The 22717-nt window shown below is 48.0% G+C and overlaps 1 protein-coding gene across 4 annotated transcripts in view; it reads right to left on the bottom strand.

Annotated features, from left to right (window-relative positions):
• Window positions 1-22717, bottom strand: part of micall1a (MICAL-like 1a) — a 133664-nt gene that overhangs the window by 58345 nt on the left and 52602 nt on the right. For all 4 annotated transcript variants that reach the window (XM_085969421.1, XM_085969422.1, XM_085969423.1 and 1 more), the window contains 3 exons: window positions 17448-17767; window positions 6784-7706; window positions 618-752 (listed from right to left, as the gene is read on the bottom strand). In XM_085969421.1, the coding sequence (XP_085825547.1) occupies window positions 618-752; window positions 6784-7706; window positions 17448-17767 (1378 nt within the window). The remainder of the gene's footprint in view (window positions 1-617; window positions 753-6783; window positions 7707-17447; window positions 17768-22717) is intronic.

The following is a 22717-nucleotide window of genomic DNA, read 5'->3' as shown; positions in this document are numbered from 1 at the left end:
TGCTCCCTCACCCTCAGCACTCCCTCACCCTCGGTGCTCTCTCAGCACTCCCTCACCCTCAGTACTCCCTCAGCACTCCCTCACCCTCAGTGCTCCCTCAGCACTCCCTCACCCTCAGCACTCCCTCGGCGCTCCCCCAGCACTCCCTCACCCTCAGCACTCCCCCAGCATTCCCTCGGTACTCCCTCGGTGCTCCCTCGGCACTGCACTGGATTGCCTAGGTTTCTGTGCTTGAACCCACAACCTTCTGATTCAGAGGCGAGAGTTACCCCCGAGCCACGGCTGACACCGAGTGCACAGTGGCTATGAAGCTGTGTTCAACTTGGCCTGTCGTGGACTGGCTGACGAGTCTCTGGGGGGTGAGTGGCCTACGAGAAACAATGAAGGGAAAACAAAACAATTTTGAAATGCTCACGTTTCCGTGCTGTTCATCAACGTTAGTACACTGTGCACAAAGCATTGCAAGGAGAGTACAAGACACAGAACGAGCGTGGGTCGAACTGTACGAGCAAGAACTGAAGCAGAGTCAGTGATTCTTCATGTTCGAGGGAGGTTTCACTGCAAGAATTGAAGGAAAAGGTTCAGTGGCACCAGGAGGTTGAACGTCTTGCACCTACCTTGCGTTTAATCAATGGGAATCCATGGCCAGGTGCTGGCGGGCGAGCTGGCTTTGGGCCTTTGCGCGGTCTGAGTGGGGCAGCTAGCCCAGCCGGAGTGGATTTTCTATTGAACGGATTTTCTTTGCAAGAAGACTGCAAAAAAAAACAGAATTTAATTTCTTGAACAGAGATAGTGGGAGGGATGTGTGGGAGGGACACTTGCAGCTCCGAGGTGGAAGCTCACAGTGTGTACACAAACCAGATACTACCTCACACAGGAGGAAACAAAGCTCACATTCTGGCTCCGCAGACTTTGTTCTGACCATAACCCAAAGTGATACACACAAAGTAAACTTGCTACTTCCAGTCAGTACTAGCAAAGCCATACAGGGAATCGAGGAATGGCTGGACGAGAACTTTACACAGGGAGGTCCAGTTTCTTTCAAAGAATGAGGAGGGGCATACCTATAAAAAGAATCCTAACTACCTTCTTCATTTCTTCAGCCTGCACATACAAGATGTGTGGAAAGGTAGCAGAGGAACTGGTGGTGAGATACCGAGAACAGCTCCAAGTATACAGACATTGAAGCGTCTGTCCTCCCGAGCTGTTCGACCAAGACATGCTTCACAAGAATGCTAGCTAAAACTGAGGTGGCTGAATTGGAGGCAGGCACAGGTGATGAGAATTCTCGGACTGGCGGGCAGCGACATATGGAGCTGCCACAGGATTGGTGCTGTGGCCCCAGAGCATCACACTGTAAATAAATAACCTACTTCTGATAGCTGCCTCACACACAGGAACCCACTATACACTGCTCCAAGAGGAACAGGCTCTGACCTTCCTGGTGACTTCTGCCCCGACAGAAGGTGCTGCCTTGTATTATCCAACACCGTTGTTCAAAAAGTGAGAAAGGGATAGACCGAGTAATTACAGGCCAGTCAGCCTAACTTGTGGGCAAATTGTTGGAAAAAATTCTGAGGGACAGTATTAATCGTCATTTAGAAAGGCAAAGATTAATCAAGGACAGTCAGCATGGATTTATTAAGGGAAGGTTGTGTCTGACTAACTTGATTGAATTCTTTGAGGAGGTAACAAGGAGGGTCGATGAGGGCAGTGCGTTTGATGTAGTCTACATGGACTTTAGCAAGGCTTTTGACAAGGTCCCACATGGCAGACTGATCAAAAAAGTAAAAGCCCATGGGATCCAAGGGAAAGTGGCAAAGTGGATCCAAAATTGGCTCAGTGGCAGGAAGCAGAGGGTGACGGTTGAGGGGAGTTTTTGCGACTGGAAGGTTGTTTCCAGTGGGGTTCCACAGGGCTCAGTACTCGGTCCCTTACTTTATGTGGTATATATTAATGGTTTAGACTTAAATGTAGGGGGCATGATAAAGAAATTTGCAGATGATACAAAAATTGGCCGTGTGGTTGATAGTGAGGGGGAAAACTGCAGACTGCAGGAAGATATCCTTCTTCTTAGGCAGTCCCTCGGAACCGAGGATGACTTGCTTCCACATTAAAAATGAGTTCGCAGGTGATCGATGAGTCCAATGCAGGACCTACAGTCTCTGTCACAGGTGGGGCAGACGGTGGTTGAAGGGGCGGGTGGGTGGGGTGCTTGGGTTGACGTGCGCTCCTTGCGCTTGGCTTCCGCTTGCTCCCAGCGAAAAGACTCGAGGTGTTTGGCCCCTTCCCGGATGCAATGGACAGGTCAGGTGGGCAAAAAAAGTGGCAAATGGAATTCAATCTGGAGAAGTATGAGGTAATACATTTGGGGAGGGCTAACAAGGAATACACAATAAATGGTAGGATACTGAGAAGTGTACAGGAACAGAGGGACCTTGGAGTGCATGTCCACAGATCCCTGAAGGTAGCAGGCCAGGTAGATAAGGTGGTTAAGGCGGCATACGGAATACTTGCCTTTATTAGCCGAGGCACAGAATATAAGAGCAGGGAGGTTATGCTTGAACTGTATAAAACACTAGTTAGGCCACAGCTAGAGTACTGCATGCAGTTCTGGTCACATCACAGGAAGGATGTGATTGCACTAGAGAGGGTGCAGAGGAGATTTACGAGGATGTTGCCTGGGCTGGGGAATTTTAGCTATGAGGAAAGATTGGATAGGCTGGGGTTGTTTTCTTTGGAACAGAGGAGGCTGAGGGGAGATTTGATTGAGGTGTATAAAATTATGAGGGGCCTAGATAGAGTGGATAGGAAGGACCTATTTCCCTTAGCAGGGAGGTCAATAACCAGGGGGCATAGATTGAAAGTAATTGGTCGGAGGTTTAGAGGGGAGTTGAGCAGAACTTTTTTCACCCAGAGGGTGGTGGGGGTCTGGAACTCACTGCCTGAAAGGGGGGTAGAGGCAGAAACCCTCATCACATTTAAAAAGTACTTGGAAATGCACTTGAAGAGCCGTAACCGTCCCCCTCTCAAACAGGTATACCGATTTGAATACCGTTGAGGGGGATGACTCACCAGGGGAAGGCAGCAGCAGCCAACTTCCTGGCACCAGGGGTGCTTCTGCTGCTCAGGAAGGGAGGAAAAAGAGTGGGAGAGCAATAGTGGTAGGGGATTCTATCATAAGGGGAACAGATAGGCGTTTCTGTGGCCGTGGACGTGACTCCAGGATGGTTTGTTGCCTCCCTGGTGCCAGGGTCAAGGATGTCACTGAATGGCTGCAGGGCATTCTGAAGGGGGAGGGTGAACAGTCAGAGGTCGTGGTTCACACTGGGACCAACAACATGGGTAGGAAGAGGGATGAGGGCCTGCAGCAAGAATTTAGGGAGCTAGGTAGCAGATTAAAGAGCAGGACCTCAAAGGTTGTAATCTCTGGATTACTCCCGGTGCCACGTGCTAGTGAGTATAGGAATAGGAGGATAGAGCAGATGAATGCGTGGCTAAAGAGTTGGTGCAGGAGGGAGGGCTTTAGTTTCCTGGATCACTGGGTCTGCTTTTGGGGAAGGTGGGACTTGTACAAGTCGGACGGGTTGCACCTGAACCAGAACGGGACAAATATCCTTGCGGGGAGGTTTGCTAGCACTGTTTGGGGGGGGGGGGGGGGGTTTAAACCAACTTGGCAGGGGGATGGGATACAGAGTGGAGCTATAGTAGGGGGTGATGTACAGCCAAATATAGAGGAAAAAAACAAGTCAGCTTGGAAGGCAGAGCAAATATGTAACGGCACAAGGGAGTAGGGCAAGGCTGGATGGCATTTATTTTAATGCAAGGAGTCTTGCGAATAAGGTGGATGAACTGAAGGTGCTGATGAACACATGGGAGTATGATATTGTTGCTATCACGGAGACATGGTTGAGGGAGGGGCAAGACTGGCAGCTCAATATTCTGGGGTATAGAATCTTCAGGCGAGACGGGGGGGGGGTAAAAGAGGGGGTGTCGCAATATTAATTAAGGAGTCAATTACTGCTGTAAGGAGGGATGACATATTAACAGGTTCCTCTAATGAGGCCATATGGGTAGAACTTAAAAACAAAAAGGGGGCAAGCACTTTGCTGCGAGTGTACTATAGGCCCCCAAACAGTCAGGGGGAGATAGAGGAACAGATATGTAGGCAAATCTCAGAGAAATGTGCAAATAATAGGGTAATAATAGTGGGGGATTTCAACTTCCCCAATATTAACTGGGATAGTCAGAGTGTGAAAGGCTTAGAGGGTGCAGAATTCTTAAAGTGCATCCAGGAGAGCTTTTTGAGCCAGCATGTAGAACGTCCTACAAAAGAGGGGGCGGTACTGGACCTAATTCTAGGGAATGTGGCCGGGCAAGTGGTGGAAGTGTCAGTAGGTGAGCACTTTGGTGACAGTGACCATAATTCAGTGAGATTTAAGGTGGTCATGGAAAAGGACAGAGATGGACCGGAAATAAAGGTTCTAAATTGGGGGAAGGCCGATTTTAATATGATAAGGCAGGATCCGGCCAAAGTGGACTGGGATCAGCTACTTGTAGGAAATCCACATCGGCGCAATGGGAGTCTTTCAAAAAGGAAATTGAGAGAGTGCAATGGCAACATGTTCCCATAAAGGTCAAGGGTGGGACCAACAAGCCCAGGGAACCTTGGATGTCAAGGGATATACGAGAATGGATTAGGAAAAAAAGGAGGGCTTTTGGCAGATACAAAGGACAAAAGACTGAGGAAGCCCTAGAGGAGTATAAAAAGTACAGAGGGATACTTAAAAAAGAAATTAGGAGAGCGAGGAGGGGCCATGAAATAACACTGGCGAGCAAAATAAAGGAAAATCCTAAGGTGTTTTATAAGTATAATTAAGGGCAAGAGGATAACTAGGGAAAGAGTAGGGCCCATTAGGGACCAAAGTGGCAATCTGTGTGTGGAGCCAGAAGATGTAGGTGGGGTTTTAAATGAATTTTTTGCATCTGTGTTCACTATGGAGAAGGACGATGTAGACATAGAAATCGGGCAGGGGGACTGTGATATACGTGAACATATTAGCATCGAGAGGGAGGAGGTACTAGCGGTTTTAGCAGGCTTAAAAGTGGATAAATCCCCAGGCCCGGACGAGATGTATCGCAGGCTACTATGTGAGGCAAAGGAGGAGATTGCAGGGGCTCTGACACAAATTTTCAGAACCTCTCTGGCCACAGGGGATGTGCCAGAGGACTGGAGAACAGCTAACGTAGTACCATTATTCAAGAAGGGTAGTAGGGATAAACCAGGGAATTATAGGCCAGTGAGCCTAACATCAGTGGTAGGGAAATTATTGGAAAAAATTCTGAGGGACAGAATTAGTCTCCACTTGGAGAGGCAAGGATTAATTAGGGATAGCCAGCATGGCTTTGTCAAGGGAAGATCATGTCTGACCAATTTGATTGAATTTTTCGAGGGGGTGACTAGGTGTGTGGATGAGGGTAGTGCAGTGGATGTGGTATACATGGATTTCAGTAAGGCTTTCGATAAAGTCCCGCATAGGAGACTGGTCAAGAAGGTAAGAGCCCATGGGATCCAGGGTGCCTTGGCACATTGGATCCAAAACTGGCTTAGTGGCAGAAGGCAGAGGGTGATGGTGGAAGATTGTTTTTGTGACTGGAAGCCTGTGTCCAGTGGGGTACCGCAGGGATCGGTGCTGGGTCCTTGTGGTCTACATTAATGATTTGGATGTGAATGTAAAAGGTATGATCAGTAAGTTCGCAGATGACACGAAAATTGGTGGGGTGGTAAATAGCGAGGAGGGTAGCCTCAGTCTGCAGGATGATATAGATGGGTTGGTCAGATGGGCGGAACAGTGGCAAATGGAATTTAACCCTGAAAAGTGTGAGGTGATGCATTTTGGAGGGACTAACAAGGCAAGGGAATACACAATGAATGGTAAGACCCTAGGAAAGACAGAGGATCAGAGGGACCTTGGTGTGCATGTACATAGATCCCTGAAGGCAGCAGAACAGGTGGATAAGGTGGTTAAAAAGGCATATGGGATACTTGCCTTCAGTAGCCGAGGCATAGAATACAAAAGCAGGGAGGTTATGATGGAGCTGTACAAAACGCTGGTTAGGCCACAGCTGGAATACTGTGTGCAGTTCTGGTCGCCACTATAGGAAGGATGTGATTGCTTTGGAGAGGGTGCAGAGGAGATTTACCAGGATGTTACCTGGGCTGGGGCGCTTCAGCTATGAAGAAAGACTGGACAGGCTGGGGTTGTATTCCTTGGAGCAGAGAAGGCTGAGGGGGGACCTGATTGAGGTGTACAAAATTATGAGGGGCATAGATAGGGTAGATGGAAAGGAACTTTTTCCCTTAGTACAGGGGTCAATAACAAGGGGGCATAGATTCAAGGTAAGGGGCAGGAGGTTTAGAGGGGATTTGAGGAAGAACTTTTTCACCCAGAGGGTGGTTGGAATCTGGAACTCACTGCCTGAAAGGGTGGTAGAGGCAGGAACCCTCACAACATTCAAGAAGCATTTGGATGAGCACTTGAAATGCCATAGCATACAAGGCTACGGACCAAATGCTGGAAAATGGGATTAGATTAGACAGGGCCTGATGGCCGGCGCGGACACGATGGGCCGAAGGGCCTCTTTCTGTGCTGTATAACTCTATGACTCTATGACGTACAAGACTACAGACCAAGAGCTGGAAACTCTTTTTCGTCCGGCACAGACACAATGGGTCGAATGGCCTCCTTCTGTGCCGTAAATTTCTATGATTTGATAACCTACCTTGGGCTGCAGATCAGTGCAGGAGTGTCTAAGTCTGTTTGATTCAGGGGATGGATGAGCAGGTAACATAGGGCTACGGCTGGTTGGAGGTTTCGGTGGAGGTCGGTGATGGCTGGATGGTGTAGGACTCTCGCTCACTGAAAGGGGACTCTCACTGGCTGGCGTGGTATTCTCAATGGCTGCTGGTGGACTGTTGTCTACTGCTGCTGGGCTCCCGCCGGCTGCTGGTGGACTGTTGTCTGCTGCTGCTGGGCTCCCGCCGGCTGCTGGTGGACTGTTGTCGTCTGCTGCTGCTGGGCTCCCACTGGCTGCTGGTGGACTGTTGTCTGCTGGGCTCCCGCTGGCTGCTGGTGAACTGTTGTCTGCTGCTGCTGGGCTCCCACCAGCTGCTGGTGGACTGTTGTCTGCTGTTGCTGGGCTCCCACCAGCTGCTGGTGGACTGTTGTCTGCTGCTGCTGGGCTCCCACCAGCTGCTGGTGGACTGTTGTCTGCTGCTGCTGGGCTCCCGCTGGCCGCTGGTGGACTGTTGTCGGCTGTTGCTGGGCTCCCGCCGGCTGCTGGTGGACTGTTGTCGGCTGTTGCTGGGCTCCCGCTGGCTGCTGGTGGACTGTTGTCGGCTGTTGCTGGGCTCCTGCCGGCTGCTGGTGGACTGTTGTCGGCTGTTGCTGGGCTCCCGCCGGCTGCTGGTGGACTGTTGTCGGCTGTTGCTGGGCTCCCGCCGGCTGCTGGTGGACTGCTGTCTGCTGCTGGGCTCCCGCTGGCCACTGGTGGACTGTTGTCTGCTGCCTCAGTTTCAAACCTTCTGTGCAGTTCTGGAGTAGACTTTGCAGAATTCCCAGAAATACTCTCCATGCTGAGGGATGGGGAAGGGCTTGTTTGGGAGAAGGAACTATCGTGGGCTGGAAACTGGAGCGAGTGGTGGGCTGAAAGAGATGATAACTCCGAATTAGCCCCCAAGCTCAGGAATGAAATGTAAATTGTAAATGCTCATTTCACTATGAACACAAGCTCATGTTAAAGCTTCCAAAAGCAGTTCAGAGAACAGAACTGTTGACGGTCACATTGTACGTAATCCCATAAGTACATTTAACAAGATATGAAAGGCCTCTGTGGGAGGGCTTGTATCCTTAATACTTAAAAATATTTAACAGGGATATTTTACACATGGTAATCCTCATGATGTCAAAGAATGAAATAAACTCCAACTACATCCTGCAGGAGCTACTGGAAGAAACACCTTCAGGATGCGAAAAAATGCACAAAATTCAGCCACTGTTAGCTCCAGTATTTTTAATCATGGTGCAGTTTGCTGTAACATTTACAGATCGAGAAGCAGATTAGAAATAGATTTTACCCCAAATCTCGGAGTATTATTACACCGACACGGATGCCAGTCTTATTTTTTTGTCTGCAATTCTCAGACAGCTGAGAATGTATAGCTGTGAATTTGGCAGGAGCCACTGCTCACCCTCACAGTCTATTCAGGAGTCTAATGAGACCTGCAGCCACCGGCTGTAAAACAATCGGTGCGGCCCCCTCTTGCAGTGGGAGGGGAGCATTGCTCAGAGTTGAGCAGTCGCTGAGGGAGAAGCAGAGGCTTCTTCCCGCAATGCCGTGGGATGAGTCTACCTTCGGAAAGGCTGGAGATGTGCAAGTGAGGGTATGTGCGAGAGATCACAGGGGCCAGGGGATCGATTATTCCACCCGAGGGTTATATCATCGTATCATCAGATATTGGGCGGTATGGGCACACTCCTCAACGTGACCAGCACCACTGTACCTCATCGAATATCGAAGACAGACCTGAAACAGTATCACTGGGAGCAGTCAGCATCACCTCAGATACAATGTAGGCCGTACCTTCCTGGCAGCTAAGCTAGTGGCGGAGGGCAATCGACCAGATGGAGTTTAGTTAGATTTTCAAACTCCATTTGACGAAGTTCCTTGTGTGGGTGGCAGGGAAGGTTAAGGCTCCTGGAGTAGATGACAAATTGTCTGATGGACTCAGAACTGACTCAGCAATGGAAAATAGAGAGTGGTGAAAATGGAAAATAATCTTCCTGGGGAAAGACAACCACAGGAACCTGTCCTGGGCCCCCTGTTATTTTTAATATTTGTGAATGATGTAGAACAGGGTTAGAATCATAAAACGATACAGCACAGGAGGCCATTCAGCCCATCGTGCCTGTGCCGGCTCTTTGGTGGAGCTCTCCAATTAGTCCCACTCCCCTGCTCTTTCCCCATAGCCCTGCAATTTTTTTCCCCTTCAAGGATTTATCCAATTCTCTTTTGATAGTTATTAGTGAATCAGCTCCCACCGCCCTTTCAGGCAGCGCGTTCCAGATCACAACAACTCGCTGAGCAAAAAAATACTTCCTCATGTCGCCTCTGGTTGTTTTTCCAATCGCCTTAAATCTGCGTCCTCTGGTTACCAACTCTTTAGGGTTACTAAATTTTCTGATGATAAAAAACTGAGAGATTTGGATAATTATGTAGATGAGCTATGATATAGCAAACAGATTCTAACGTGGGTAATGGTATGATAATACAGAGAGGAACAAGTTTCACCAGCGGTGTGCAGGTCAATGGTGAGACACCAGGTCAACGGCGAGACACCGGGGTCAACGGCGAGACACCGGGGTCAACGGCGAGACACCGGGGTCAACGGCGAGACACCGGGGTCAACGGCGAGACACCAGGTCAACGGCGAGACACCGGGGTCAACGGCGAGACACCGGGGTCAACGGCGAGACAGCGGGGTCAACGGCGAGACACCAGGGTCAACGGCGAGACACCAGGGTCAACGGCGAGACACCGGGGTCAACGGTGAGACACCGGGGTCAACGGTGAGACACCAGGGTCAACGGCGAGACACCAGGGTCAACGGCGAGACACCGGGGTCAACGGCGAGACACCGGGGTCAACGGCGAGACACCAGGGTCAACGGCGAGACACCAGGGTCAACGGCGAGACACCAGGTCAACGGCGAGACACCGGGGTCAACGGCGAGCAGTTTTGGGTGTGTTACCTCAAAAAGGATGTAGACGCATTGGAAAGAATTCAGGAATAGTGACAGGAGCATTCCAGGCCTCAGGAGACTACGGTATGGAAAAGGCCCAAGCTATTAAATTAATTTTCATTGGGGTAAAGACTGAAAGGTGACATGATCTAGGTCTTCAAAATGATGAAAAGTATGGAAATGTTATAGCAAGTAAACTATTACGGTTGGGCAATGGGCACAGAACAAGAGGACACAAGTATAAAAGCCACAAGCCTCCAGTGAAATTAGAGATTAGAAAGAACTTTTCTCCCAGAGGAGTGTGTATGTGAAAGAGACTCTCAAAGAAGGGAGCTGATTCAGGGACACCTGGCACCTTTAAAGCAGGGCTAAACTGAAATCTGTTGAGAAGGGGGAATGAGGGGTAGCACTGCTTGCTGTTGTTTTCAGGTCCCAGATAGAATAATCATACACAGACTCTGGGTGGAGAGGACGGGATGGGTCAAATGGCTTTTTCTTTCTCCGTGCTTTACGTTCTAATGTCAGTGGAAGAAATATTTGAAGATGCATGAAGGGAGGGCCACATGTGTCCATCTGTGGAGATACTCTTATTGTGCAGCTATGATTTGGATTTTCCTTCTTGGTGTATTACCCTTGGTATGGGATCCATAACAACGTGGCTTCAATTTCCTTGTTTAAGGCATTTGAAACCCAGGCATTGTACACCCAGGAGTGTATTTTAACTCCTTCTAGGAGTGCTTTCAAGGTTTTCTGATGTTTTTAGAACTCTTGAATTTCGTCAGTCTGACTCCTATATCCCTCAGTAATATGGGACATGTCAATCTTTGGCTTGAGGTTCACAAGAAAGCCTGTGCCAACAAGGACCATGGGTTTGGCTACAGCCCGCACTCCAATATCCAGTGCACCCACAGCATACTGAGAGTACACAATAAGATTATCAATGTGCTGAAGAGGTACCTCTTGCTGGCAAAACTATCTGTACAAGCAAAGGAATAAAGCAACTTAATTCGGGATGGAAAAATGCAGTGTGGCAAAATTGGGAACATAGGAACTTGGAGGAGGCCATTCAGCCCCTCGAGCCCGTTCTGCCATTCAATGAGATCAGGGCTGATCTGTACCTCGACTCCATTCACCCACCTTTGTTCCATAACCCATGCTACCCCGACCTAATAAAAATCTGTTCATCTCAGTCTTGAAAGCTGCAACTGACCCAGCATCCACAGCCTTTTGGGGGGAGAGTTCCAGATTTCTACTACCCTGTGTGTGAAGAAGTGCTTCCTGATTTCACTCATGAATGGCCTCTCTCTAATTTTAAGATGATGTCCCCTTGTTCTGGATTCCCACACCACTATCGATCCTTTTATCATTTTAAATACCTTGATTAGATCACCCCTCAACCTTCTAGGGAGTACAAGTCAAGATTATGCAACCTGTCCTCGTAATTTAACCCCTTAAACACTGGCAACCTCCTAGTGAATCTGTGCTAAACCCCCATCAAGCCCAATATATTCCTTCCGAAGATGAGGTGCCCAAAACTGAATGCAGTGCTCCAGATGGGCTCCGACCAAGGCTCTGTACAACTGAAGCACAACTTGCTCCCCTTTGTATTCCAGCCCCCGTGAGATAAAGGCCGACATCCCATTCGCCTTTTTGATTGTTTTTTGTACCTGTGCACTGGTTTTTAGTGATTTACGTACAAGGACCCCTAAATCCCTTTGCTCCTCCACAGTTCCTAGTCCCTCACCATTAAGACAATACTCTGATTTATCTTTCATGGATCCAAAGTGGACGACATCACACTTCCCCACAACGAACTCCATCTGCAACCATTTTGCCCACTCAATCTGTCAATGTCCCTTTGCAACGTCCTGCTCCTATCTACACTACTTACTGTGCCTTCTAACTTAGCGGCATCTACAAACTTGGACATACAACTCTCTATTCCTTCATCAAATCATTGATATATATGGTGAAAAGCTGAGGCCTCAGCAGATTCCTGGGGAACGCCACTTGCCACAATCTGCCAATCATTCCCTTTATCCTGTAGATCTCTAACACTTTTGATATTTAACTGCAGATAGCTGGGGTAATGGAAGCTTTCATTCCCAACCACATTTCAAAATGGAAACTGGATATCCCCGCTGCCTGGGAGACACGGGCCACACTGTTTGATAAGTAAATTAGTTTGGGCATAGAGGTTTTGTCTTAAGTGTTCATTAAGCGAAATTGTTGATGCTCTAGTCACGATCTTCAGGAATTGCCCCCTTGGATTAGAAAATTGCCAATGTCACTCCATTATTTACGAAGGGTAAGCGAGATAAACTAGGAAATTATTGGCCTATTACAGGAAACTCTCGATTTACCGGCACCCAAACGGCCGGGTTCTTGCAGCTGTTGCTACGCAACAGGGAAGCCTGGATTTATTCTGTGTACAGAGCTCTCGTACCTTTTAACTATAACTCTCTGTAATCCGGACTTTTTGATAAACCGGCACCACGCCGGTCCCGTCGGTGCCGGATAAAAAAGAGTTTCCTGTAGTCTAACATCTGTTGTGGGGAAGTATCTGTTATTGGGGACAGAGTGACTGATCATTCGCACATATATGAGCTGATCAGAGATCTGGCATTGATTTGTAACGGGCAAGTCATGTCTAACGAACCTAGTTGAATTTTTTGAGGGGGTCAGTAACGTGGTTGATAAGGGAGTGTCTATGGCTGTTATTTATATGGACTTCCAGAAGGCATTCGATATAATTCCACGTAAAAGACTTAAAGATCATAGCGCATGGAATTGGAGGCAACCAAGTAGAATCAATTTGGGTGGAGCTAAGAAACAGCAAGGGGAGAAAACATTGGTGGGAGTTGTTTATAGGCCCCAAACAGTAGTTGTAATGTAGGGCAGAGTATAAATCAGGAAATTAGAGGCGCATCTAACAAGGCTAATACAATAATCATGGGGGACTTTAATCTACATATAGACTGGGCAAACCAAATTTGCAGTAATAGTGTGGAGGACGAATTCATGGAATGTATGCAAAATAGTTTTCTCGATCAGTATGTTCAGGAACCAACTAGGGAACAGGCTATTTTAGATCTAGTATTGTATTGTATAGTATTGTGCAATGAGAAAAGGTTAATTAATAACCTTGTAGTAAAGGAGCCATTAGGGAAGAGTGACCATAATATGATAGAATTTTATATTAAGTTTGAAAGTGATTTAGTTAAATCCGAAACGAGTGTCTTAAAACTACGTAGGTACGAGGGGCGAGCTGGCTAAAGTAGGTTGGGAAACTACAGTATAAGGTGTGACAGTAGACAAGCATTTAAAGAATTAATACATAATTTACAACAAATATACATTCCTTTAAGGCACAAAAACCCCTCAGGAAAAGTGGTCCAATCGTGGCTAACAAGAGAAGTTAAAGATAGTATTAGATCAAAGGAAGAGGCTTATAATGTTGCCAAAAAGAGTAGTAAGCCTGAGGATTGGGAGGATTTTAGAATTCAGCAAAGGAGGACCAAGAAATTGATAAAGGGAAAATAGAATGAGAGTAAACTAGTGAGATACATAAAAACAGACTAAAAGCTACTATAGGTATGTAAAAAGGAAAAGATTAGTGGAAGTAAATGTGGGTCCCTTACAGGCTGAGACAGGAGAAATTATAATGGGGAATAAGGAAATGGCAGAGAAATTAAACAAACACTTTGTGTCTGACTTCACGGAAGACGCAAAAAACTTCCTGGAAATGGTTGAGAACCAAGGCTCTAGCGAGAATGAGGAACTGAAAGAAATTAGTATTAGTAAAATATTGGAACTGGAGAAATGAATGGGACTGAAAGACGATAAATCACCTGGTCCTGATGGCCTATATCCTAGGGTTTTGAAAGAGATGACTACAGAGATAGTGAATCCATTGGTTGTCATCTCCCAAAATTCCACTGATTCTAGAACGATTCCCGCGGATTGGAAGGTAGCAAATGTAACTCCACTATATACGAAAGGAGGGAGAAAGAAAATGGGGAACTACAGACCAGTTAGCCTAACATCAGTAGTAGGGAAAATGCTAGAATCTATTATTAAGGACGTGGCAACAGGGCACTTAGAAAATAATAATAGGATTGGGCAGAGTCAGCACTGATTTAGGAAAGGGAAATCATGCTTGATGAATCTGTTTGAGGTTGTAATTAGCAGAATAGATAAGGGGGAACCAGTGGATGTGGTGTATTTAGATTTTCAGAAGACATTTGATAAGGTGCCACACAAGAGGTTATTAAACAAAATTAGGGCTCATGGGATTGGGGGTAATATACTAGCATGGATTGAGGATTGGTTAACGGACAGAAAACAGAGAGTAGGAATAAACGGGTCATTTTCGGGTTGGCAGGCTGTAACTAGTTGGGTGCTGCAAGGATCAGTGCTTTGGGCCTCAGCTATTCACAATCTACATCAATGATTTGGATGAGGGGACCAAATGTAATATATCCAAGTTTGCTGATGATACAAAGCTAGGTGGGAATGTAAGTTGTGAGGAGGATCCAAAGAAGCTTCAAGGGAATATAGACAGGCTAAGTGAGTGGGCAAGAACATGGTAAATGGAATATAATGTGGAGAAATGTGAAGTTATCCGCTTTGGTAGGAAAAATAGAAAAGCAGAGTATTTTTTAAATGGGGAGAGATTGGGAAATGTTGGTGTTCAGAGGGACCTGGGTGTCCTTGTACACGAATCACTGAAAGTTAACATGCAGGTACAGCAAACAATTAGGAAAGCAAATGGTATGTTGGCCTTTATTACAAGAGGATTTGAGTACAAGAGTAAAGACATCTTACTGCAATTATGTAGGGCCCTGGTGAGGCCACACCTGGAGTATTGTGGACAGTTTTGGTCTCCTTACCTAAGGAAGGATATACTTGCCATAGAGGGAGTGTAACGAAGGTTCACCAGACTGGTTCCTGGGATGGGGGGATTGTCCTATGAGGAGAGATTGAGTAGACTAGGCCTATATTCTCCAGAGTTTAGAAGAATGAGAGGTGATCTCATTGAAGTATACAAAATTCTTACAGGGTTTGACAGGGTAGATGCAGGGAGGATGTTTCCCCTGGCTGGGGAGTCTAGAACCAGGGGTCACAGTCTCGGAATAAGGGGTCGGCCATTTAGGACTGAGATGAGGAGAAATTTCTTCACTCAGAGGGTGGTGAATCTTTGGAATTCTTTACCCGAGAGGGCTGTGGAGGCTCAGTCGTTGAGTATATTCAAGACAGAGATCGATAGATTTTTGGATATTAAGCTGATCAAGGGATATGGGGATAGTGCAGGAAAATGGAGCTGAGGTAAAAGATCAGCCATGATCTTATTGAATGGCGGAGCAGGCTCGAGGGGCTGTATGACCTACTCCTGCTCCTATTTCTTATGTTGTTATATTCTCAAAACTGTGGCAGATGGAGCTCAGTGTGGGGAGGTGTGAGGTCATCCACTCTGGACCCAAGAAAGATCGATCAGAGTATTTTCTAAATGGCGAGAAGCAGGAACTGTGGAGGAGCTGAGAGATGGAGGGGTCCAACTACAGAAATCACTAAAAGCCCGTGGACAGGTACAAAAATAATTTAAAAGGCTGATGGAATGTTGACCTTTATCTCAAGGGCTGGAATACAAAGGGCTGGAAGTTATGTTACAGCTGTACAGAGCTCTGGTCAGATCCCATCGGGAGCACTGGGTTCAGTTCTGGGCCCCGCACCTCAGCAAGGATATATTGACCTTGGAGCGGGTGCAGTGCAGATTCACTAGAATGATACCGGGTCTAAATTATGAGGACAGGTTGCTTAGACTAGGCTTGTATTCCCTAATTGAGGTGTTTAAGATGATTAAAAGGAGTTGATAGGGTAGATGAGAGAGAGAAATGATTTTCGCTGGTGGGGGGCATAACCTTAAAATTAGAGCCAGGCCGTTCAGGGGTGACGTCGGGAAGCACTTCTTCACACAAAGGGCAGTGGAAATCTGGAACTCTTCCCCCCCCCGCCCCAAAAAGCTGTTGAGGCTGGGGGTCAACTGAAATTTCAGAACTGAGATTGATAGATTTTTGTTATTAAGGGATATGGAACCAAGGGGGGTAGATAGCGGAACAGGCTCGAGGGACTGAATGGCCCACTCCTGTTCCTATGTTCATTCCTATGTTTTGTGGACTAAGTGTATCTTTATTGCTTGAAGTACTGTACCGTTAGTCTCTTACTGTATTTGTAAATAAGTCCATCAGTTTTAGCCTGAATGCATTGGTTTGAACATGGTGAGCATCACAGGTTCGTTTATAGTATAATTCACTGGTAATTCTTAGCTCAGTGCATGCTATCCTACTCTCGGCATGAAAATTGACATGTTTCAGCATGGCTCGCTTATGAAAACTGCCATAGACACAAGTTAAAAGGACTGCGGGAAAACAACCGTTGCAGCCCCAGCCCCAGAACCTTACAGCTAGTGTAGAGGGGCACTTGGTGCTGAAACCTACAAGGGATTCACCAGCAGCCAAAGACTGAATTGGCACAAAAGATCTGGGACAAAATGGCTGTGAGGGCTGAACAGCAGTCCTGCCAAAAGTGAGGTTCATGAACCCCAGGGCTGATAGAAGCTGCTAACAAGCTGTGGTGAAAGACCTCAGCACCATATGTTGGCATCAAGAGCTGATCCTGTATCTCGAGCTGAAACCAAACAGGTCCACGGCAGAATCTTCCACCATCGCAGACTGCGTGGTCCACTATACTGATCCCTGGGCATCCTCATGGGAACTTCAGCTACATACCAGCACAACTTGATGTATCTAGGGAGCAGCAGAGTTGTGATCGGACCCAGGAACAGGGAAAGAAGTGGCCTGAGCCAGGAGCTCATGTTCCGTATGATGCAGGTGACATCACCAGTGCCCAAAATGTCTTAAAGGGGCCCATGGCCTGCTAACCCGAGCTTACTCTAGTGGTACACGGAGTGGGAGGTTATTTTAAATAGTATCTTCCTGCTCAGTTGTGGAATGGCTGCACCCTGACAGGGGTGGATGTGTTTGAACATTTTCTACAAACTACAGCACCAGCTCCCTCTCCCTGCCCGATGGCAAGAAAATAGAGTATACAGAGCCGAATACCTCAAGGGGAAAGGAGTGGTCATTTTATAAATAGTAAACGACTTCTGATTGGGATGCTCTTCAAACCCCAAGGTGGCACTATTTCGAAGAGAAGCAGAGGAGTTCTCCCCGGTGTCCTGGCTAATATTTATCCCTCAATCAACATCACTAAAACAGACGATCTGGTCATTATCACATTGCTGTTTGTGGCAGCTTGCTGTGCGCAAATTGGCTGACGCGTTTCCCACATTACAACAGTGACTACACTTCAAAAGTATTTCATTGGCTGTAAAGTGCTTTGGGACATCCTGCGGTTGTGACAGGCGCTATAGAAATGCAAGTCTGTCTTTCTTTCAAATCCACATTAGTTAATCACTCATTGATCACTGAGTACCACTGCGCATCTCTGCATCAAATAATCAGGGAAAGATTGCTGCCAAAAGGTTATTTATCTCTCCTGCAACACATTCCCCCCTAAATATACAACAAACATCTAACCTGAACCCCCAGCAGACGAGAGAGCAGCAACTCAGTTCCCGGCTCACCTGAGGGCGATGCATTTGGCGCTCGGGGTGCAGGCCGCTTTTTGCTCCTTGGGCTGTTGGTCGACTGAATCCCATACCACGGGTGGCTTGCTTTGGGAGTAGTCTCAGTCGACGCAGCACTCGGCACTTTCTCAGACACATCGTTTGTTTCCTCCTCATCATCCACTTCAAACGGGTTCAAGGGCTGGGACTCTGTCTCCCGCTGAGCGCTGCTGGGGCCGGCTCGTGCTCCAGGCCGGGGAGGCGCCGGCCTCCTTTTGGACTCGGAATTTACCAAAGAAATCCAAGGAGGGTCTTTATGTTTGATGTCTCCTCCTTTCCTGTTTGAAAGAAATAACTGATCAGAAACCATGGCAACAGCACCTCCTCCTTTCAAACTGATCTCACTTTCATGCAGGAGCCACATTTCTGCAGAAACTTTATTAGTGTTGGAGATGACAGGATCAGGGCTGGGCTTTGTAACTCAGTGCTCAAGGCAAAAACACCCAAGCAGCTTTTAAAATATAACAGAGTTCAAATGCTTGAGTCTGTAAGCAGCAGCATGGCCACAGTATGACACTGTACAGCAAATCTGCATTTTAAAGTTGAATTTGTTTTCTATCAAGACCAGTAACTACAAGTTTAATGCTATGGCTTAATGGTTTGTTATTTTATGGGACACAATAGTCCCATGAGTTTAGTTCTTTACCCTGCTTTTGAGGTCGAGGGCACATTCTCCGCCACTTACTAGACGTTCAAGCCATGTCTGTGCTTGTACTGCCAGAACAGATTTTGAAATGACAAGCTTGCAGGATAAGTACGACACTCAACGAAAAACTGAGAATATGGCTGGTGAGGTGTCGGCTCTTTATCCAAAGCTAACTGCTCAAAGGTGCAAGCGTCGGATCACTAACAAACATTCCACAGGCACTGCAGTCACTATCAGGCAAAGAAAGGGAGGATGGCCCAGTACTGAAAATGCTGCAGCACTCTAGCTTACTCTGAACAACAGCCAGTGTTTCAAATCCATTTTGAATTCGAAGTTTCTTTCAGTTGTGAAGTGAAATGGAAGCCAGGTCCTCCAGTTCTGTTTGGATGATAGCCCCTTCCCCTCTTGTCGGTGGCTAGGGTCACCGAGCAAGCAGACTATCCTAAATCCAAAGTGTGGAAGGAAGTTCGCTTCTCCCTGTCAGAAGTTGTTTTTTTTCCCCAAAAGCACACTCGTCAAAAATTCTACAGGTTCAAGATCTGGAACATTCCATATTCTTATCCAGAGAAAATATTACTTTTGAAGTCTGACAGATGCAGGGACATAATCACACTGGAGGGTGTTGCTGCAGGGGCCAGTCGCTGGCACTGGGTGGCACTAAAGACACTGGCTCCGACTGCTGATTGCTCAGTGGCAGAAACAGATTTAAAAAGCAAATGATATTGGAAAAGGGAGTAGAAAGGTGTTGTTTGAAAAAGGGAACACGAATGCAGTGAAATAAAACAAACAAAAGGCAGGTTAGCTCTGGCGGAGACTCCAGCTGATCAATATCCCGCTTTGTTACCTACCATTTCCAGCATTTAGAGTTTCCCTTTTAATCTTAGGAATTTAGTGAACAAGAGTTATGAAAAGTGAAAGATGATAGGAATGGGGGCTGTGCTCAGCGAGGCCTTGTTCTTGTATTCACAGCTCGCTGGGACCAGAGTCTGTCCCCAGGGACTGCAGGGAGGCTAATGTGAACCAATATTGAAATAGAGCAACATCAGAGCCAGGGATCACAGGCCCATTCGCTCGACTACAGTTAAAGGCAAGTTACTGGAAGGGGTCAGTAGAGACACTCTGTATGGCCCCTGGACAGAGAGCGGTCAGTAGAGATACTCTGTATGGCCCCTGGACAGAGAGCGGTCAGTAGAGATACTCTGTATGGCCACCTGGACAGAGAGCGGTCAGTAGAGATACTCTGTATGGCCCCTGGACAGAGAGCGGTCAGTAGAGATACTCTGTATGGCCCCTGGACAGAGAGCGGTCAGTAGAGATACTCTGTACGGCCCCTGGACAGAGAGCGGTCAGTAGAGATACTCTGTATGGCCCCTGGACAGAGAGCGGTCAGTAGAGATACTCTGTACGGCCCCTGGACAGAGAGCAGTCAGTAGAGACACTCTGTATGGCCACCTGGACAGAGAGCGGTCAGTAGAGATACTCTGTATGGCCCCTGGACAGAGAGCGGTCAGTAGAGATACTCTGTATGGCCACCTGGACAGAGAGCGGTCAGTAGAGATACTCTGTACGGCCCCTGGACAGAGAGCGGTCAGTAGAGATACTCTGTACGGCCCCTGGACAGAGAGCGGTCAGTAGAGATACTCTGTATGGCCACCTGGACAGAGAGCGGTCAGTAGAGATACTCTGTATGGCCCCTGGACAGAGAGCGGTCAGTAGATACTCTGTATGGCCCCTGGACAGAGAGCAGTCAGTAGATACTCTGTATGGCCCCTGGACAGAGAGCGGTCAGTAGAGATACTCTGTATGGCCACCTGGACAGAGAGCGGTCCAAAGATGTGCGGGTTAGGTTGATTGGCCATGATAAAAATTGACCCTTAGTGTTAGGGGGGATTAAATACGTGGAGTTACGGGGTTACGGGGATAGGGCTTGGGTGGGATGGCTGTCGGTGTAGGGACCGGGTGCTAGGGTTTGGATGATCAGCCATGATCTCGTTGAATGGCGGAGCAGGCTCGAAGGGCCGAATGGCCTACTCCTGCTCCTATCTTCTTCTATGTTTCTATGAGAGCGGTCAGTAGAGATAATCTGTATGGCCACCTGGACAGAGAGCGGTCAGTAGAGATACTCTGTACGGCCCCTGGACAGAGAGCGGTCAGTAGAGATACTCTGTATGGCCACCTGGACAGAGAGCGGTCAGTAGAGATACTCTGTATGGCCACCTGGACAGAGAGCGGTCAGTAGAGATACTCTGTACGGCCCCTGGACAGAGAGCGGTCAGTAGAGATACTCTGTATGGCCACCTGGACAGAGAGCGGTCAGTAGAGATACTCTGTATGGCCACCTGGACAGAGAGCGGTCAGTAGAGATACTCTGTACGGCCCCCTGGACAGAGAGCGGTCAGTAGAGATACTCTGTACGGCCCCTGGACAGAGAGCGGTCAGTAGAGATAATCTGTATGGCCACCTCGACGGAGAGAGTTATAGAGAATCTCAACATGGCTTCTATAAATATGATCACATCTCACCAGCCTGGCTGAATTCTCTGAGGTGGTTGGCATTGTTTACCTGGATTTGGAAAAGCCTTTGACACGGTGCCACACAATGAGCTAATTTATCAGATAGAGAGCTGTGGGATTGGAGGGCAGATCCTGGGATGGATAAAGAATTGGTTGCATTCTACAGGAAACTTTCTGGTATCCGGCACGGACGGGACCGACGTGGTGCCTGTTCATCAACAATTCCGGATAACCGAACGCTATAGTAAAAGATACGGAGCTCAGAGACCCGTATAAAGCAACAAACCCTGTACAGCTTCAAAACAATCGGCACAAGTTGCAAGCGTCTCTGTAGCTTAGCAACAGCTTCAGCTACACCCTTGCACAGCAACAAATGGAGTTTAAAAAGGTAATAAAAGTTAACGGAACCGACTCCTGAATTTTGCCGGTGGATAGAGCGTTCCAGTTACTTAGGGGCCGGTTAATCGAAAGTTTCCTGTAATAAGAAGGAGGCTGTTATTCAGAGCAGTGGTTCTGTGTGGACACTGGTTACTAGTGGAGTCACGCAGGGATCTGTGTTGAGACTGTTGTCCTTCACCATCTTTACCAATGATCTGGAGGAAGGCATTGGGAGAACAGTCCACAAGTTTGCGGATGATACGAAGATTTGAGAGAGTGTTAGGACCTTGGATGATAAGAAAACTACTACAATCAGACCTACATGCAATGGCCTGTGCCTGACTGATGATATTTAACATAGGTAAATGTAGGGTTATGCACGTGGGTAGGTATAACACCAAGTATGTACATACCATGCTGGGCTCCGAACTGATGTCTGTTGAGTGGGAAATAGACCCAGGTATTACAGTGCATGTGTCTCTAAAGGTGCCGCATAGCTATATAAAGGCTGATAAGAGTATTAAGATGTAATCTAGGATGATCCAATATAAAACATAAAGCACTATAATGTGCTTGTGTAAGACTCTGGTTAGGTCTCATCTAGAACATTGTACCCAGTTAGATAGAGAAATACATAGAAGTTACAATACAGTAACAGGCCATTCAGCCCCTCCAATCCACGGGACGGCAATAAATGCTGGCCTTGCCAGCGACGCCCACATCCCAGGAATTAATAAAAAAGTGTTTACCCTCCATGTAAGCAAATAGTTCCACCCACTCTATTTCCATATCCCATTAATCCCCTTTCCTTCATACCCTTGCCAATCTAATCTTGGTCCCTTCACATGGTGGGTGAGCTCGAGGCCCGGGAAAAGGTCCAGAGGGGGCCACTGCATTGATACCCAGTTTAAAAGCCCTTAGTTATCAGAACAGGCTGGGAGCTGGGGGCTGGGAGCTGGGGGCTGGGAGCTGGGAGCTGGGGGCTGGGGGCTGGGAGCTGGGAGCTGGGGGCTGGGGGCTGGGGGCTGGGAGCTGGGGGCTGGGAGCTGGGGGCTGGGAGCTGGGGGCTGGGGGCTGGGGCTGGGAGCTGGGGGCTGGGGGCTGGGAGCTGGGGGCTGGGAGCTGGGAGCTGGGAGCTGGGGGCTGGGGGCTGGGAGCTGGGGGCTGGGAGCTGGGAGCTGGGGGCTGGGAGCTGGGAGCTGGGGGCTGGGAGCTGGGAGCTGGGGGCTGGGAGCTGGGGGCTGGGAGCTGGGAGCTGGGGGCTGGGAGCTGGGAGCTGGGGGCTGGGAGCTGGGAGCTGGGGGCTGGGGGCTGGGGGCTGGGAGCTGGGGGCTGGGGGCTGGGGCTTTTTACTCTGGAGAAGCAGAGACTTTGGGGAGATTTGAGCGAGATATTTAAAATAATGAAGGCACTAGCCTGTGTCTGTATAGATGGTGTGAGTTAGATAGGGTAGGGAGAACCAGGGACACGATTACAAGCTGTGTAAGCACCCATTCGATGTCAGGAGGTTTCTCTTTTCACAGAGTCACTGAGCCTCTGCAACAAGTTGCCGGCTCGTGCAGCGAGTGCGAATTTGCTGCAAACATTCCAACGTTAGCTGTGCAAGTTTCTGTTTGAGGCTAATATCACAGCGTACAGAGGAAGGTGGGGTATTGGGTGATGTGACTCATGGTCCACTCTGGTCGCCATTG

Source organism: Somniosus microcephalus, chromosome 28 (assembly GCF_052327205.1).
Source record: "Somniosus microcephalus isolate GS21.2 chromosome 28, FLI_Smic_1.0, whole genome shotgun sequence".
Taxonomy (NCBI): Eukaryota; Metazoa; Chordata; class Chondrichthyes; order Squaliformes; family Somniosidae; genus Somniosus; species Somniosus microcephalus.
The sequence above is the reverse complement of the archived record's forward strand: the minus strand, read 5'-3'. Positions and strand labels throughout refer to the sequence as shown.